We start from the raw sequence: 20,219 nt of genomic DNA, 5'->3' as shown, positions 1-20,219 counted from the left end.
ATTTCTTCCAGTTGGTGAGGTCAGAACTTTCAGAGTTATCCTTGATGTGTTTCTTTCTCTCATAGACCAAATTTAGTCTGTCAGCAAATCCTATAGGCTCTATCTTCAAAATATATTCAAAGTCTGACCATGCATTATTGTCTCTACCAAGCCACCATCTCTTACCTGGGTAATTGTCGTATAATGATCTCCAAAGTGGTCTCCTTGCTTCCATTTTTACCTCCCTCTCAAATACTGCGTTCTTAACATAGCAGCCAAAGTGATCTTTTCAAAAAACGATTCAGCTCATGTTACTTCTCTACCCGAAATGCTCCAGCAGCTCTCCTCATTACTTCTTTGATCTCATCTTCTCCGGCTGCTTTCCCTCTGGTGCTTTCTGTTCCCATCATACTGACGAACTTCTTGCTGTTCCTCGGACATGTTAGGCACACTCCACACTCAGGGTGTTGGCACTTACTCTTTCTTTTCTTTTCCTGGAATGCTGCCTGTCTGCCTCAACTCCTTAAGATCTTAGCTCAAATCAGACCGTTTCAAGTGAGGTCTCCCTGACTTTGTATTTAAAATTAGAACTCTGGTTCTGCCTTTCCTTCTCTACTTTGTTTTTCTCCACAGCATTTGTCACCTTTGACTATATTATATAATTTACTTATGTTGATATTATCTAAATAACCAGTAGAGTGTTAGCTCCATGAGGGGAGGGATTTTTGTCTGTTTCATTCACTGCTGTATTCCCAAGGTTTAGAACAAAGGCCGGCACATATTTGGTCCTAGCTACAAGGCCAGCACTGTGCCAGATGCTGGTGGTATAGCAAAGAACGTGACAGGTATGGTCCATGTGTTTACGTGCTTTTATTCCAGTGGTAGAGACAGATAGAAGATAAATTGACAAATAAATAAAATATTGCCAGAGGGGAAAATGTTTAGAAAAAGAAATACGAGGGGCTAAAATAGAGAACAATTTTTTTTGTTTGAGGAGGGAATGGCTTATAGGTTGGGGAAAGCCTCTCCGAGATGGTGACATTTGAGCTGCCTAAAAGATAAGAAGGATCTAACCATTTGAGGAATGGGAGAGAGAATATTTCAAGCAGGGAGTAGCAGGTGCAAAGGCCTGAGATAAGAAAGATAGGGAGGGAGTATCGAGGAACTGAGAGTCTATATATGGTAGCTTGCTGGAGTATATTTACAGATGGGAAGAGTGGCATGAGATGAAGTTGAAGAGTGAAGTCCAGGACCAGATGTCACTGTTTCTTGCAGGCCTTGGCCAAGAGATTAAATTTTGCTTGCTAAGTGCTTTGGGAAGCCCCTGAGGAGTTTTAAGCAGAGAATACTGTAATCTGTTTTATATTAAGAAGATCACTTTTGCTCCTGTGTGGAGAATGGATTCAGAGAAGGGTTGGTGGGCAGGGGGGAAGCATGAATGCCAGTTAGGAAGACTTATTTTAATCCAGGTTAGAGATGACAGTGGACTAAGATGATGCCAGTGGGGATGGAGAGACGAAAATAAAAGAATGAATGAATTAAGAATTTGTTAGGTCCCTGTGTGCCCAATCTTCTGGGTGTTTGTGAGGGATAAATGAGAAATACGAAATAGAACTTATTTTTAAGATGCTTATAAGTTATCTTGGGAGGTAAAACTTAAAAATGAAATGATGTATCGATAAAAGTTTGTAATAAAGTGATGCGCAGTGGCTATCCTTGAAATGAATATTCAGAGAAGGGGGAAATAGTGTGTGTTGCAGAAGGTTTCATGTCCCTATAGGAAGTAGAATTAGAAAAGAAGTTTGACCAGAATTGAATTAAGAGAAAGAGAAAGGGATGACAAGCCTGGTGAAGGGAAACAGTATGAACAAAGGTAAATATAGGTGTATATATTGGGGAGCAGAAAGCATCTTATATATTGAGCTGTGTGTGTGTGTGTGTGTGTGTGTGTGTGTATGTACAGTGAGCAGTTACAGTTTCAGAGAGTAAAAAGAAATAAGATTCACCTGAGTCAGGAACTGCTTCTGTATTTTAATTTTTATTTTAAACTCCTTCATAATTGTATACCAGTGTCACAAATCTACCTGAATGGTAGGTGGCTCACATGTACACTAGCATTTTGAATATTTCTATATCTGTACTTGATCACACTTGCATACTTAACTTTTTATTTCTCTTTTTTGTGGTAAGTTAGGTCATTAGGCCACAATGATTTGAAGGGAGCTGACTTTCAATATAAATTTCTACAATATTTATTCTTTCACTTGTTTAAAATAAGATAGGTGTCGGCTTCTGGGGTAAACTTTTTAAAAACTTAAAACAGATACAAAAAGAGTAAGCCCAAAATGTTCCAAGTCATGAAAAGAGAATAGTTTATTTTGAGGACACTAAAATAGTTTCTGTTAGTTTCTACTGACACAACATTGTAAAACAACTATACCCCAATTAAAAAATAAAATAAAATAGGTTCTGCTTTGAAAATAAGAGTTTTAGTTTTTTGTGTATTCTAGGTTCCTTTTAGGCAGAACTTTATGTTTTTCAGCAAGCTCTTCCTGCTGCATGCTGCTTTGTTTTATCTCCAGTTGTATGTTTATATGATTGTTTTGCATTCAGTTATCTCTGCAGAGAAAAATTCAATAACTCAAGGAATGCAATAGTTATAAAAAAAATAATGACTAATTAGTTTTCCTAACTGTGTATGGACAATTAATGTGACAAGTTAGGTTACAGAGGTACATGCTGAGTCACAAATAGGGCTAAACTAAACTCAGAGTTTTTTTAGTTCTTTGTTTAATGTTTGAGCAACTAGAATGTTGTGAGTTAGCACATAGATTCTTTTTATACCTTTTCACTAAAGCTGAACACTGTAGAATGTCTTTGCTTTTTAAAGCAAAACAAAACTCTGTTGTAGAAAGCAAACAAAACTCTCCAGGAATGGCACTTTTCGATTCACTCTAAGTCTCTATCCTTGGCATTTTACTCTGGGAATCATCTTTTAAAAAATTTCACTGTACCTACTGTGTGATTCCTAACATATGCTAACACTGCCAGTTCTCTGGTTCCTCACTTTTTTGTTTGGATTGTCACTTAGTCCTCTTAGTTTTCTCACTTCTATTTTTACTCTCTTTCTGCAATATATCTTGCTGTCTAGTGTCATTCTAATACTATTTCTAAAGTACTGCTTTTATAACTCTCTGCTCATAAAGTAATATGAATGGCTCCTTGTTACCTTTCATTTCAAGTTCAAATTTGTCCTCTGTAGTCTTCTTACTTAACCTTCCCATTCTGTCTGTGATCTAGATCCTGCAGTTCCTCTAATATTTCTTTTTTTCTGGTCTAGATAACCTTTCCTCCTTTTTTACATGCTTAAGTCCTTTAACTATTTAAAGTATCATCACAAAACCTACCTTTCTGTGAATTAAACACAGTCGACATTGATCTATTAACTTAATGTCAGTGATGCAGATGTAGAGAACAGACGTGTGGACACAGGGAGGGAAGGGAAGGGTGGGATGAATTGGGAGATTAGGTTTGACATAAATACACTACCATGTATAAAATAGATGGCTAGTGGGAACCTGTGGTATAGCACAGGGAGCTCAGCTCGGTGCTCTGCGATGACCTAGCTGGGTGGGATGCGGGATGGGAGGGAGGTCCAAGAGCGAGGGGATATATGTATACATATAGCTGATTCACTTCGTTGTACAGCAGAAATTAACACAACATTGTAAAGCAATTATACTCCAATTAAAAAAAAGAAAGAAAGAAACTTTGGTTACAAGTAATAAAACTAGCTTAAGCTAGTTTAAGCTAATGTCAGCTGAAAAGGGGGAATTACGTTAAGGATACAGAATTTCCTAGAATTCAAGGGCAGGAATATACAGGCAGGCCTCAGTAAAGACTTGTGGTAGTGACATTGCCTTCTTGGTTTCAGTCAAGGTTCTTAGGAGATCTGATGATTCTTTCCCTGTTGTTTTGGTTTGTTTGGTTTTTTGTTTTTGTTTTGTTTTATTTTGTTTTTGCTATGCCATGCTGTCATTCCTTTAAAAAAAATTAACCTGTTATCAGTAGTTTGAAGGATATCTATAAATTTGTCTATGTACAAACATGTACTCATAGGATCTTTCCTTCTGACATAAAAACAAGGCTCTTTCCTGCTAATTTAAAAATATATTACATGCCTTAGTCTGCAACTTCCTTTTTTGAAAACTAAAAAAATTTCACAATAAATATCTTTCTAAGGCAATTCAATACATATACCTCTTTCTTTATATTGTTTTCATGTGGATATTCCATAATTTACTTAATCATTTTCCTATTCGTGGACATTTAAGTGCTACTGTTACATATCTTTATGTTGTGCTTTTATTTCTGTAGGATAGATTGTTAAAAGTAAGGTTTATGGGGGTATACTTAGAGAATGTGAAGGAAATTGCTTTTTTTCAAGGAAAATATAAATTGCCAAAAGTGACTTAAGCAGTAGAAAACCCGAAGATCCCAGAAACCATAGAAGAACTTGCAAAGATTGTAATGTCTAAAATTTAAAGAGGTACCAGGCCCATATGGTGTGTTGGCGCAGTCTGTGTAATTTTAAAGAGCAGGCGAGTCTCATGTTCAGTGAACTATTCCAGAGCAGATTAAATGATGGAAGGTACCCCAATTCATTTTACAAATTCTCCATAATACCAATACCAAAACTTAATGAGAACACTAAAAAAGAAAATAAAAATAAATACAATTTTGTCAGATCTAAACCAGTACTTTATTAAAGAATAATATACTTAACTAATGCAAAAACAGTTCAACATTATACTTGCTATTTATTTCTTTGTATAGTATATAGAAAAAAAGTCAAATTTAGATTGATGTTACAATTTTTATTCTTTCTTTTAACAATGTACCAAGATCAGGAATCGTATATTAGTTGAATACTACTTGTTTTCTGTATAAAATACATACAACTTTTTATTTGTTTAACAGCAGTGCATACATAACTGCTATTCTGGTGGTGCCAACTCTATTTTTACTTACTTTTTAAATAACCTCATGGCTTTCAAATTAATTGTTAAATTAAAAAATTTCTCTTCATAGCATGAATTTATGAGGTATAGTGACATCTAATAGCATAGTTCTTCATTCTCTGAGTATTATGTTTGCCATTAGCTTTGTGGCTGTTACAGTGTAATTGGGTACCTGTGTGTTGATAAGGGGAGTACAGCATTGAATAATACCTATTTTGTTTTAATTTCTTGTCCACCTTTAGTGTCAACATTGTTCAATTTTGTACTGGTGTCAAGTTTACTATTTTGAGTTTGTTCAGGAAAAGCTTAGTTGGTTTACCACAAAGTCAGTTGCTTTGTTTGAGAATTACAAAAGTTTCATGGATTCATGCCACTTTTTTTGATAAAGCTTCATAATAGTGTGGTCTAGGGACAAAGAGATTGTCATTCTTGTTACATCCAAATGTAAGCTATTTGCTTGTGCTATGATAAGGAAGTATGCCAGTGTGGAGGTCATAGTAATCCAAGGATAACATGTTAAGAAACACTGACCTAAGGATAACCAGTAATCACTATAAACATTCTTTTGTGTGCATGTTCTTGACTTCTTACTGAGAGTTTGTAGAGGACCATGTGTCTGTTTATCCATCTATTTTCTACCCATCTATTAATAGTTGAACAAATTAAATCCTAACATGTCTACTGTTTGATTTCTGTTTTTTTCACTTAATGTGTCTTGGATCTCTTCCTATTAATAAATGTGGGTTTACAATATTATTTTTAAAATTGAAGAATATTCCATTGAATAGAAATACCATAAATTATTTATTGGTGGGCTTTTAGTTGTTTTTAATTTTGTGATTTTGTAAACAGTGCTTCTGTGAACATCTGATTATTACCTTTAGGATAGATTTCTAGGAGTGAATTGGAAGTTAATGTACTTTCTCCCCTGGCATATATGTAGATGTAGATATGTTTATATTTATGTTTATATTATTTTATAAAAATTATTATAATATTTATAATAAATACATATATTTTACAAACTGTTTTTTATGAAAGTTCTGTGAGCTTACATTCCCATCATTAGTATGTTGTAGTGCCTTTATTTCTAGAAAATGAAATTTTATAGGAAATCCATGCACAATGTTTATCGAACGAAAAATAAAATGATTTTTAGCAAGGTAAAAAAAAAAAGAAAATGAAATTTTAAAAAGAAAGGATGCAAAACAAGTCCAAATTTTTATTGTTGGATTCAACAGACATAAACTTAACACTGTGAAAGTGCTGTTACAGTTTCTAAATGCTTACTCAGTTTCTGTACAAATCTTGTCATGGACTGGTGACAAATGGTTCATGGATCATCAGCAGACCACATTTTTATAGCCCTGCTTTAGCTTAGGAGCCAACTGGGGCATGGGATGGGGTTTGTGTCTCATATGTATATGGTCATTGAATCCTCTTCCTTTTGGTATGGTACCCACTTTCTCAGCTGTGTCTGGTATCCTGTATTTCAGAGATTCTGTTTTACTTTCTGCAGAGAATAACCTCCAGACTTCTGCTGTGGTTGGGGAACAGCAGTAACCTAGCTTGATGGAGTGGGGAAGAGAATCTTAGCATCTAACCAAAACTCAAGCAGCTTTCTCCAAAATTCTCTTTGTTTTAGCTTCCTCCTCCTTTCTTCTTCCCATTTCAGAGTGACTTGGTGCTGCCAGTTCCTAAGTCTTTTGAAGATTCAGAGTATAAAATGGGTTAGTTCTTAGTTTGCCCCACTGTCTGCTTGGGATTGTTTTCTTGAGTCTGCAAGGTCATTTACTACTTATCTCCTTTCCAGCATCTAGAATTTTGTTGCTATTGTCACCTTTTCTGTTTCCCATCATTAATTTTTCTGTAAGGGCTTCTTATATGTTTGTCATTTTGCAGATGTTCCTCTTCTCCAGTCTTTTCTACTTTCTTAACTGTGTTTACAAAATATTTACATTTACTTCTCTTTTGTAGATGTTATTGTTGACAGATATTTCTTTTATATCACATTATTTTTTTACTGCTTTCTGTTTCTGACTGAAATTTGATTTTTGCTGAAGTGTTAAAGATTTTCCTAGAAACAGTGCATATGTAGTATATTCTCTGAATCTTTGCATATCTAAAATTGTGTTTTTCCCTCCCATATGAGAGTTTTCCTGGGTATAGAATTAATTCTTGGGTTAATTATTTTCCCTCAGAACTCTATAAATGTTATTTCATTGTCTTCTAGTGTTTTGAATTGTGAGTAAAATGTCTGATTAATATTGATGTCTGATTAAAGTTGGTGCTGTGAATATCTTTTTAGGTCATTCCCACTCCACCCTTTTTTGGTAAAATTTCATTTTTATCTTTTAAACTCAAACATTTTACTAGGATAAGTTTAGATACTGAGTTTTATATTTTCCCACTAATAATCTTGCCTGGCATTTGGGGAGCCTTTGATTTTGAAAATTCAAGGCTTTAAAAAAAAAAGCAACAACTCAATGTAATTTTTTTCTCCTGTTTTCAAAACCATTATTTCTCCCCCATCTACTTTGTTCTCTCTTTCATGGCAGTATGTTTTATTTTTGTTTTTTGTTTTTCTCAGTATACTAGCTCAGGTCTTAGTGAGATTACCAATCACTACTTGATTTTTTTTTTTTTAAGCTTTCTCCGTTTTCCTCCAGTAACTTTCATTGTAGTTATTGGTTTTCACTGCTGGTTGAGAGGTTTCTCTGAGTGTTCAGATTATTTTCCCTTTTTTGAGCTGCTGCATCCAGTGATGTTTCTGCCTGCTTATCTTTTTTGATGGCATTGGGAGTTGAGATGTACTGTTGGAGAATAAACCAAGATTTTCTTAGTTGGTTAGATGAAGTGGGGAAAGTTAATGTAATTTTATTCTGACAGCTTAGAGTTAGTAATTCACTTACATCGAGAAAGGGCAGCACTCTTAAACAGAACAAGATGGCCATGGATTTAGGAAGATGTATCTTTGTTCAGAAATGATGTCCTCTTTACATCTCTCCTGACAGCTGGTGCTAGCAACCCCAACTGTGTCTGGTCTCTGGACCCAGCTCAAAGCTCTGGATTCATTCTCTTCCCATACCTCAGCCTGAGCCTTCTGTCACCCCAAAGGGCTTCACACAAGCTTCCTCTCAAGCCCTCACTTCTCTCACAAGGTATGTTTAGGAGAGGGAGTGGGTGGACTTATTACTTTTTTACTTAGGGCATAATAGATAGATACTCATTGAATATTGGTTGAATGAATGTCCCCTAGTGTGCTTCCTCTTTAAAAGTGGTGCTTTAAAAGTGCTGCTTGATCAGCATTTGTTTTCACTCTTCTCTCTCTGGACCTTTTCTTTCCAAACACCTTGTGGCATAGCTGTGGAATGTGTTTTAGTTTCTTGCCATTTTGTAGGATTTTTTAAAATTATATTTTTTAGTTTGTGTTTCAGTTGGGTGGGGGAGAAAATCAAATTGGCTTGAGTTGCCATCTTGATGCAGCAAACTCTGGGTTACTTTAAAGGGCCAGTCATACTTTAAACAAATAGTATTATTTTAAGGCTTGATGAGATGTTGTTCAAGTCTTATGATATAATAATACATATATGTAAGGCAGTAATTTAAGTAGGAGATTTAAAATCAGTAATCCTTGTTGGTGGGGTGTAGAGATTGGTCTGTAGTGAAAAGAGCATTAGCTAATAGGTTGGAAGATTAAAATTATAATAAAATTTCTTTCCTTTTTTTTTTCTTTTAATGGAACACATTTTTTTTTCCCCCCATAGGTGGCAACCGTAGTATAATTTGCTACCAGGTGTCATCTTTGATTGCTTCCACATAAAACAGGTTGAAAAAAATAAAACACATTCTCCAAACTTAAAATTTGAGGGCAAATAAACCCCAAAATACCTAAAATATACAAACTCTCTTAAAGCTATATTATACATGCCATACATTAAATATAAAAAATAATGACATTCAACATCAGTTAATTAGCAGTTATCAGACTTAAGTAAAAGCTAAGTGGATTTCTTAATGAGGTGGTCCCTTTTTTCAGCATTGTTTTGTATGTAAGGAAAGGGCATGTACTCTAATGGGTGAGCTCTGTGGCATCTGTTTTGGCTGCCATGCATCCTACTTAATTATTTTCTATTTTTTGTGTATTAGAAGCTTAAAGTTGCTGGATGATCAACTCTGAATAAGCAGTATATGAACTTATTTGTCCTGCCTCTTCCTTTAGATTGCAAGCTGCAGTTAAGGGTAGGGACCATGTTTTTGCATCTCTCCATAGCACTCATCAAAATGCAACACATTTATAGTAGGTATTTTTTTAGTAAGTATTAGTTGATGGAGTTATTTAAATCACACTGGTTGTCAAACTTTGGGATATGTATTTTCTTCTAAGAAAAATTTTAAATTATATAGGTATTTTGAAATGAAGTTGATGATATTTAGAAATATTATCAAAATACGTAATTTTTTAGCATTACACATTTTTGGAAACATTACTATAAGAAGCAATTTGCCTTTTATAATGAAACCTATGATACAGACTCCTCTTGATTATATATAGAAATAGAAAAGCTTGGGTATGGATAGTCTGGAATGACCACAATATGGTATCCAAATGTGGAAGAATCATTACTCGATGTGCTTTAAAAGTTTCACATATTTGAGCCCCACCCTCAGATTCTGGTATGGTGAAAACTCCATAGATGACCATGATGCTTGTCACTGTTGAGAATGTGATACTCTGTAGAGAATCTTCTCAGTTGGTGTGAAGTATCCACCAGGTATCATTGAACTTTTTTTCAGCCATTTATTATTATTCTTACTTTTGAAGAAAAAGTTTTTATATTTAGCTTTAAATAATATAGTAAAAAATTTAATATTTTTTTACTGTATTAGGCATGGTATGTAAAAAAAAATTTTTTCAGTAAACTCATACCCTTCTAATGAATTCATTTTCAAGTTAGCATATATATATTTGAAAAATATTGAAGGTGTTTTTTAGACCCAACCAAAAGTTTTAAGTTTGAGAAATATTCAAAGGACCTCTTAGTAGTAATGTAAAGTAATTTAACTTTTAATTATATTCCCTCAGAAAGGATTTTTAAAATAGTGAAGTTCCTAGTTGCTTAGATTAATTGAAATTTAGAGGTGAGACCTTTGGATAGACATGGATGAAGCTTAATGTGATTTACACTTTATTTTTTTAGCTTACCTAATTATATCTATTAGTCATATACATATTTCAGACCATGAAAGTATGAAAATGTAGTACTGCTTGATATATTTACTACTGAACCTTCAGTAGTCAGATTCCATTCTCAGCAATATATTGTCACATCCTTTTTGGTTTTTTGGCCGTGCTGTGTGGCATGTAGGATCCTAGTTCCCCGACTAGGGATCAGACCCGCACTCCCTGCAGTGGAAGCACGGAGTCTTAACCACTGGACAGCCAGGGAAGTCCCTGTCACATCTTTTTAACTCTACTGTTTTCTGTTCCTCTGCGCCTTGAATCATAATGTCTCATACATGGTAATCACATACAGTAATGGTGGTAGCTACAGTTTATATAGTACTTTACAGGATTCTGTTACCTATGTGTCCTCATTTAATCTTTACAACAACCCTGTGAAAGAGGTAGGGGAAATACTAATTTTTTTTTTTTTTCATTTTATAGATGAAGAAACTAAAACACAGAGATTGAGACTTGTCTAGAGTAACACAAACCAGTAAGTGTTTGAATTAATGGAGACAGCTAGTAATGGGTACATTCTAATCTGCCAAGGGCTTGCCTTGCTGCCACCTGACTTAGTTCTAGGGACAAAAAAAGCCAAAATGGTAGGGAATCAGAAGTAGTAGCTAGACTTAGGAGTACCCCAGGGAAATGTGTTACTCCTTTCAATTTCTTCTTTTTTTACCAGTTATTAATGATAACTTGAGACAGCAGGCAATGTCTTTTTGTTATTGTTGTTTAGGTGAATGAAACTTATTTTAAGCATAAATTATCCCTGAGGCACTAGGGAAGTAGAAAATCTGCAGAGAAGTCTGTTGAAATTCTCACAAGGTAATAGCTATAGGGTCAACTAAGTAATTGAGAAAGTTAATGGTATATGTGTATAATTGGAACCATGTGTGTCAGTGGAACTTAAGTTTACAGGGCTCTCTTGTTGAGATTTTTAAAATCCTGTTTAAAAACTATAGTATCAACTTTATATAAAATCTTAGAGCTTAAAGGTACTTATCCAATTGTGGTTTTCTTTAGATGAGGAAACTGAGGTGCAGAGAAGTCAAACCTTGACCAGTGTTACAGAGCAGAGCTGGAAGTAAAGCTTGTATTTCCTGAGATCCAGATTAGTGTTATTTCTACTTCAGACTATTACTTCTTGGTAAGCTGTTCTTAAAATACTTAATAGGTCTTTTATGTCTTTTATTTGTTTGATCAACATTCTTGCTTTGTGTCAAAATGAACTTAAAATATGAATTTTACTGATACTTCTGTGATGAACATTTCAGTTCTTTGTTTGATTTTAGGTGAGTTAATGTGGGAAAAATCCTGGTATTTTGAAGATGTCTCGGCACAGTATTGTTTCCTGTTCAAATTACAAGTAACTTCAAGAGTTTGCAGGAAAAAAAGAAATTGGGATTTTTTTGGTTAAATCATGCCATCTGAACAGAAACATTTATTTTTTGATGAAAAACAGAATACTTTAAAAGGAGATTATGATGTGAAAAATGAGATAGTTGATACTATCAGATCAGTACTTAAGCCAAAAATTTCAGAAAGTAGTTTTCATTATGAACTAAAAAATGTGAAAATTGTTTTGCCGAAGATAAATATTCCAAATGAGGTCCTATTGAAACATGAAGTTGACAAATACAGAAAATTATTTCAGCATAAACCACAGACTGCAAGAAAATCTATCAGTATAAAGACTGTAAGCTGTGTAGAGGAGTGTATGTTACTCCATAAGTCTGAGAGAGTTGAAGAAGGTATAAAAATGTCTGCAAAAATACTCAACTTCAACTGTTTGAAGTGCCGAGATAGTACTCGGTATAGCCCAAATGATTTGCAGAAACACTTCCAAATGTGGCACCGTGGTGAATTACCTTCATATCCTTGTGAAATGTGCAGTTTTTCAGCAAATGACTTCCAGGTATTCAAACAACACAGACGAACCCATAGAATTACTTTAGTAAAATGTGACATTTGTAACAATGAGAATTTATATACTTTATTAGACTTGACAAAGCATTTTTCATCCACACATTGTGTAAATGGTAATTTTCAATGTGAAAAGTGTGAATTCTCCACCCAGGATGTTGGCACATTTGTTCAGCACATACATAGACATAACGAAATCCTTTATAGATGTGGTAAATGCCATTATATATGTTTAACCAAAGGAGAGCTTCAGAAGCACCTTCATATTCACTCTGGTACGTTTCCCTTCACTTGTCAATATTGTAGCTATGGTGCTACCAGGAGAGAGCACCTTGTAAGACATGTTATAACTTTGCACAAAGAACATTTATATGCGAAAGAAAAACTGGAAAAAGACAAATATGAAAAAAGGATGGCAAAGACTTCAGCAGGACTTAAACTAATATTGAAAAGATATAAAATAGGTGCATCAAGGAAGACATTCTGGAAACGTAAGAAAATCAACAATGGAAGTGACAGAAGTATAGAAAAAAACACTCAAGTGCTTAAAAAAGTGAACAAAACACAGGCTAAATCTGAAGACCAGAGCCATCTTGTTCAGGAACATTTAAATGAAGAAAAAGATGAAAGACTATACTGTGAGAATAATGATAAACCTGCTGAGTCAGAGTCAGAAAAGCCAACTCTTCTGTCCACTGGGCAATGTAATGGAGCTGAAGAGGGATCAAATTCTACTTCAGGTTTCTTGAAGACTGCTGTACAAGGACCTACAGTGTTAATGGTAAAAAATAATAGAATAACAATTCCTGCTAACTACAGTGCTAAGTTTATGGGCTTTAAGATGGTGGATGGAAAACAACATATTGTAATAAAACTGTTGCCTACCAATAAACAGAATTTATATTCACCAGGCTCACAGTCAGGTGCTGTAAGGGACAGTACTGCAATTTTGCAGCCCCAGACTTTGGACACTACTGCATTTTTAACAGGAGTAACAACTGAGTTAAATGACACAGTTTACATGAAAGCAGCTACTCCATTTTCATCTTCATCTCCTATACTTTCAGGGAAGGTAACTTCAGAAAAAGAAATGGCTTTACTATCTCAAACAAGTAATATGCTTCCAACTATGGATGATGAAAAAAGTGTTTCTCCTTTGCCGATAACATCAGAATTGATTACAGCATCGGTGAATTTGACCACAAAAGTAGAAACAAGAGAGAATGTTGACTTATGGGGAAGTCATATTACTCATTGTCACCCTGAGGTATCAGGTAGTGCCATGAAAAGTCCAGATAAAGTCACCTGTACTACCAAACCGAATTCATACAACAGTGGAGATATGCATAACTATTGCATTAATTATGTCAACTCTGAGTTACCTGTTGAATCTTCCAACCAAGGATCATTACCTTTTCATAATTACTCAAAAGTGAATAATTCTAATAAACGTCGTAGGTTTTCAGGGACAGCAGTGTGTGAAAACCCTCAAAGAGAATCTTCATCAAGCAAGACAGTAGTTCAACAACCAATAAGTGAGTCAGTTTTATCACTAGTGAGGAAGGAGAGCTCAAACCCAGATAACCTTTTAGCACCTATTAGTCATTTAAATACTAAAGATGGAACTTTAAAAACACAAGCTGAAATTGAAGAACAGTGTGTTTTAGAAAAAGGACAAAACATTGATGGACAGAATCTATACACTAATGAAAATCAGAATTTAGAGAGCATGACTGAAAAGCCTAAATGGGATGACGTTTCTAGTGTTGAGTCACCTATGATGCCTAGAATTACATCTGTTTTCTCTCTCCAGAGCCAACAGGCATCAGAACTTTTGCCACCTGAGATAAACCAGTTACTTCAAGATGTATTAAAAGCAAAACCTGATGTAAAACAAGACTCTAGTAACACTCCAGATAAAGACCTGCCACTTCATTGTGACCAGTCATTTCAGAAACATGAGGGAGAAGACAAAATAGTTGAATCTTCAAAAGACTTGAAAGTACAAGGCTTCTTTCCGATTCCATCTGGTAATATGGGGATTAATGTGGCTACAAATGATCTGAATTTAAAATGTAGTGGAAAAGAAAAACACATGTTGTCAATGTCACAAGATGTGAGAGATTCAGAGAAGACCCCTAGAATTTCTGGTTTTGGCACATTACCTAAGACTCAGTCAGATGCAATAATTACACAGCAGCTTGTAAAAGACAAACTACGAGCCACTACGCAAAATATAGGTTCTTTATATGTGCAGAGTCCACTTGTAAATTCAGAACCAAAAAAGGCGATCTTTGTTCAGACTCCAAAAGGCTTTTTTGTACCATTGCACATTGCTAACAAGCCTGGATTACATGTTTCAGGAAGACCACTTCCATTGGTTAATACACAAGGTGTCCCTGCCTCTCTCCTTTTAAACAAGAAACCTGGGATGATTTTAACATTTAATAATGGGAAACTTGAAGGTGTTTCTGCTGTCAAAACTGAGAATGCTCAAGCTTGTGGAACTACAAATAAGGAGCCTTGCAGAACACCTTTTTTAAAAGTAGAACCAAACAGTAATTGTCTAACCCCTGCACTTTGTTCCAGCATTGGCAGCTGTTTGAGCATGAGAAGTAGCTCAGAAAATACTTTGTCATTAAGAGGCCCTTACATTATTAAAACGCCAGCAAGTTCTTCAGTGAAAGGTGTTCCTGCTCCTAATATAATATCTGAGCATCAGGGCACTAAGTTGAATATCTCGGATTCAGTAAAACAGCAGAACAAGATTTTTCCAAAACCACCTCTTTACACCCTTTTGCCTGATGGCAAACAAGCTGTTTTTTTAAAGTGTGTGATGCCAAATAAGACTGAGCTGCTTAAGTCTAAATTAGTCCCGAATAGTACTTATTATAAAAATATACAGCCAAAGAAACCTGAAGGAACACCACAAAAAATACTGCTGAAAATTTTTAACCCTGTTTTAAATGTGACTGCTGCTCATAATCTGTCAGTAAACAACTCTGCATCCTCACTGCAGAAAGACAATGTACCATCTAATCAGACTATAGGAGGAGAGCAGAAAGAGCCAGAATCTTCTAGAGATGCCTTACCCTTATTACTAGATGATATGATGCCAGCAAATGAAATTGTGATAACTTCTACTGCAACATGCCCAGAATCTTCTGAGGAACCAATAGGTATCACTAACCATTCAGAGGCCAGGGTATTAAGGTGTAAAACAAATTGTACAATTGAGAGAAACTTCAATAAGAAAAAGACTTCGAAAAAGAAATGTTCAAGGATAAAAACTCATGAAAGAAGTAAAGATTCTGAAACTTCCTTTGTATCTAGAAACAGAAACTGTAAACGCAAGTGTAGGGATAGTTACCAAGAACCTCCAAGAAAAAAAGCATTACACAGAAAGTGTAAAGAAAAAGCAAAGCCTGAAGATGTCCATGAATCGTTCGGATTCATCAGACCCAGGCTTTCAAAAGATTCAGTCAGAACTTTGCGGCTTTTCCCCTTCAGTTCCAAACAGCTTGTGAAATGTCCTAGGAGAAACCAACCAGTTGTAGTTTTGAATCATCCTGATGCAGATGCCCCAGAAGTAGTAAATGTAATGAAAACTATTGCTAAATTTAATGGACGTGTACTTAAGGTTTCATTGTCAAAAAGAACTATCAGTGCTTTACTGAAACCAGTTTGTTATAACCCTTCTAAAACAACTTACGATGATTTTCCCAAGAGGCACAAAACATTTAAACCTGTTAGTTCTGTGAAAGAAAGATTTGTGCTAAAATTAACTCTCAAAAAGACAAGCAAAAACAATTACCAGATTGTGAAAACTACCTCTGAAAATGTTCTGAAGGCTAAATTTAACTGTTGGTTTTGTGGTAGAGTATTTGACAATCAGGATGCTTGGGCTGGTCATGGTCAGAGACATTTAATGGAAGCTACTCGTGATTGGAACATGTTAGAATAATTTACTGTAATTACCAAGGAAAAGAAAAGTAAAATTACCTTAGAAGAAAATAGTGGGTTGAATTACTAATGCAGACATTTTTTACTTCAATATAGTACCTGAAGTTAAACATTTAAAAGTTGGCTATATTTCCGTGGAAGAGCAAAAGTTTTAGTGTGATATTTGAAAATGCTGTCAGTGCACATGTTAAGTTTTGAAAGAAACTAATCAGCACAGATACACCTTGATTTAATTTTTTAAAATGTGTTCTCGGGAAGTTAGGGCTAAAGAAAATTTTGATAAAACAGTTTTCCCAGTTTAGTGACTCTTAGTAGAGAGTAACAGCTGACAGCCCCATTCCCTCTCTTCTTCCACCAGCCTTATGATTCTGATAACTATAGCTCCTCTGAAGAGGTTGAGATCTCTTTGATTGTGGAACTGAAGGAGTTTCTCATTATTTGTGAAGATACTCTAAGAGAACTTGGGTAAAGAACTTACTCTACATCTGCAAAATGTAGTTCTTTTGAAGGTAGTTAAGCTCCTTTGAGGGTACATTTAACTCACTACAGTTACACCTCATATGGTTGTTGATAAGAGTTTTTGACAAGCAGATCTTTTTCCTTGTAAGCTGTGTTCCATGTCATTGATTGGAACACTCTTCCAACGTGATTTTCTTTTTCTAAATGGCTCTCAAGTGTTGCAGTAGATGGGCAGTCTCAAGAGAAGAATTAAACTCTCTTTGTCTAGTTTGAAGTTCATTTAAAGAACTTGAACATTTTTCTGAATTTGGTTATATTCCCCAGTGATTCCCTTGCACAGAACTATGTTTATTTGATTTAAATTGTCCCCTCGTAAACCAAGTGGCCAATTTTTTTCTTGGTTGCCATCCCTTTTAAAAAGAGTGAAACATAGAAGCACTTCCAAGGGAATGGCTTTTCTTGAAAATTAAAAGTTATTCCTCAGAAACAATATTTTGAAGTAAGATTAGCAAAGCAAATCATACTTTTGTGTTTATTATTAGTGTCTGAACATGTCCACATTGGGACAAACCATTTTTGTTAGCAACTTTTCAGTATGACTGACAACCCAAAGCAGATTACTGATTGTTTGCAGTTGGAAATTGGAGAAGCATTAATAGTGGACTCAGTGACCGTGCATAAAACTTCAGGACAGATTCCGAAGGGGTATGTCCAACAGGTAGAGTTTTTAAATGAATATTTTCATGACAACAGAATCATCGATTTAAACTTCCCACTTTGTAAGTTTGGATCAAATTTTGTTGGACCATTGGACAATGGAGTTCTTGTATTAAAAAATTACATACTATATAATTTTTGTTACATTGTTACTACTAGGGTTATGACATTTTCATTGATTGAATGAAAACTTCAGGGCTCCTTTTCTGTATATAACAAAGAATTTAGAACCTGTACATATTTTTGTACCTTTCAGTTATGTAAATTTTGCACAGAAAGTTTTTGACATAAAAAGTTTATTTTCTTTCAATTTAGTTCTGTGCATGCACTAATAAAACTTGTCGTTTAATTTAAAAGGAATATATAAGACTTTACCCATGTTATTTTTTTGGTTTTTATTTCAGATGTACAATTTCTTTTTTTTGGATAAATTCAGTTTTCAGGGATTGAACACTATTGTTAGCAAGTGCCTAAAAGATGTGAAACAGTTTACATACGTCAACTGTAACATTAGGTCCCAAATGGGCCCACTCCCCCAATAATTTTATTTTAAAGAAAGCCATACATAGATGCTTCAAGCTATCTTGCTATGCACATTATACATGTACTGTTTTTGTGCAGTTTGTCTACTTTCTTAGAAGTGAAGTATTTTTTGTATAAAACCTGTTACAATTGTTTCTTAAATTGAGCCTAAGAACGGAGTTGATTGGAAATATACAGTATATATTAATAATGTATATGGTGTTTAAAGAATGGTAAGCATTGTTAATTTCTGTAATGAATGTTTTCTTCAATTAAATTTATCTTAAGTTTGTGTTTACATAATTTTTTTTACTATGCTGAAGTCAAATGGGAATTTTATTCTAGTGGGAAATACTTAGTTTTCAAAGCCTTTTTTTTTTTTTTTTTTTTTTAATGCTAGTGAATGCAAAATGAAGTTTGGGATTTTTTTCCCCCAAAATTATAGGTGAAATTTTGAGATTTTGTTTGAGAAGGGTAACATATATTATAGTTTAACTATGCTGGTAAGAAAAGCCACAGAGAGGCTTATGTTCTTCAGTACCCTAACGGCAGTAAAACTGAAATGTTGCTCTGTTATGGTTAGATCTATTATGATGCATCACCTTCTGTGAATAGAGAAGAGAGAGAAGGAAGTGTCTTGCCAATGTTTGCAGCACTATAAAAATATATTTCAGAAGAGCCACACCAGTAAAAAAAAATCTAATGTCAAGATACATACTTTTTGCCTTAAGGTTTTAAAAGCTATTTTAAAAAGCTTCATGCCCCAGATACTCTAGTTGATACCTTTTATGAGTTGTTTTTTTTTTTTAAACTAGGTTATTCTGAAGGAGGAAAGCCTGCTTGGAGCCTCTTTATTGCCAGAGCAGAAAATCTGAAAATAAAACCCTCTATCCTTTCTTTCCTTCTGGCTGAAAGTTAGCTAAAGATGGCTTTCCAAAATATGATGTTCATTAGTTTGAAGTTCTTATTACAACTGGAAGAGTTAGTGTTATTTTTGCAATCCAACTTCTGGGTCAGGAGATTTTCATTTTTTCCTATTTGTCCTTCTGCATTGAAATGGGCCTCACTATTTGTCATTCACTTAAAATAATAGTTCAACTTTCAGAGTTTGAAATATAATTGAAATATAATTTCAATACCAAGCATTCAGCACAGATTGAATTCTAATAGTTTGTTATAAAAATTTTTGTTTTCATTAAGGAGTCAGGTATTTCAGTAAAGGGTCAGACAAATAACTTAGGCTTTGTAGGCCATTAGTCTCTGTCGTTAACTACTTTGTCATAATGCAGAAGCAGCCATAGACAACGCATGAATGAATTTGCCTGTATTTTAATAAAACTTCGTTAAAAAAAACCTGTCAGTGGGCCAAATTTGGCCCATCAAATGGTTTACCAACCCTTGCTTTCTCTCAAAGATCGGTTCTTAGATTGAGATTTTTATTCAAAACAGAAGTTTGATATAGTTTTTTTTTTGTGATATACACCAGCTATATAAAAGTTACAAGGTATAAAAACTAAAATGTATGTATATACAGTTAACCAAGGTAGATGTATTTGTTTAAAAGTGAAGTGAATGTAAAGGTAATGAAAATAATTAGTGGATGAAGTAGATAGGTCTTTTGTGTGCCAAGGGTAATGCAAGTTATGGAGGGATTAAAAATGAGATTAATTGCTGTGAGAATTTATGTCCAGGTTAGATGAGAAATAGATACTAGTTCTTCTAGTGTGACTTGAAATCACTGGTGAGAAAAAGTAATAGGAATTCTTTAGGATGGGGGGAAAGGGAGGTTAGCTGAAAACAGAATGTTGTATTAATTCCATGCGACTCAATTCAGACTTTTTCTTTTTAGTAAGTGATTCCTTTTCACCATTGACATCTGCTTACTTAGGATATGTCCCATTTGTGTTGAGGTGTTGTCTCTGTTCCTTGTCACAGCAATTTGTTACGATCTTTGTTTTCAGCAGAGTGCCTTGGGGATTTCACCTGGTAAAACTTGCTGGGGGATGTTAGTTAAGAGTGCAGTATTTGAAAAAGAATTTCCCTATAATGGAGAGCTGAAATAGGATCAGCTTGGTTGATTTGGATGTTCATTGCTTTAAGTATGCTTCCTTTAATAACTAGACAATTAAGAAGTAGCCAGTATCTTGGAAGAGGTGTTTGATAATCTTCTTTGAATTATTTTTTGACTATTTCTCTGTCTAAAATGGCTTCTGTTAATAAATGCCCCAAGTTTAAGAGTCTTTTTTCTTTAAAAAGTGAATATCATAAATTATCATAGTGTAAACTTGAGTAATGTAGGAGGAATGTTAATGTACATCAATTTTGAAAATCATGATTTTAGTCAATGCCAAGAATGTACTTACTAAAAAATACTAATTCCTAGTAGAGACATTTTTAATATGTTA

General features: G+C 34.5%; 1 protein-coding gene across 15 annotated transcripts in view; it reads left to right on the top strand.

Annotated features, from left to right (window-relative positions):
• ZNF518A (zinc finger protein 518A) overlaps positions 1 to 20,219 on the top strand; it is a 68,748-nt gene that overhangs the window by 7,460 nt on the left and 41,069 nt on the right. For 7 of the 15 annotated variants that reach the window (XM_057530884.1, XM_007187444.2, XM_057530883.1 and 4 more), the window contains 4 exons: positions 8,015 to 8,161; positions 10,669 to 10,720; positions 11,254 to 11,377; positions 11,523 to 18,106. In XM_057530884.1, the coding sequence (XP_057386867.1) occupies positions 11,651 to 16,117 (4,467 nt within the window). In that variant the 5' untranslated portion in view covers positions 8,015 to 8,161; positions 10,669 to 10,720; positions 11,254 to 11,377; positions 11,523 to 11,650 and the 3' untranslated portion in view covers positions 16,118 to 18,106. Of the gene's footprint in view, positions 1 to 8,014; positions 8,162 to 9,747; positions 9,776 to 10,668; positions 10,721 to 11,253; positions 11,378 to 11,522; positions 18,107 to 20,219 lie in introns of those variants that run through there. The other 8 variants (XR_003623857.2, XR_009005655.1, XR_009005653.1 and 5 more) reach the window with 3 other exon arrangements.

Source organism: Balaenoptera acutorostrata, chromosome 16 (genome assembly GCF_949987535.1).
Source record: "Balaenoptera acutorostrata chromosome 16, mBalAcu1.1, whole genome shotgun sequence".
NCBI lineage: Eukaryota > Metazoa > Chordata > Mammalia > Artiodactyla > Balaenopteridae > Balaenoptera > Balaenoptera acutorostrata.
The sequence above is the reverse complement of the archived record's forward strand: the minus strand, read 5'-3'. Positions and strand labels throughout refer to the sequence as shown.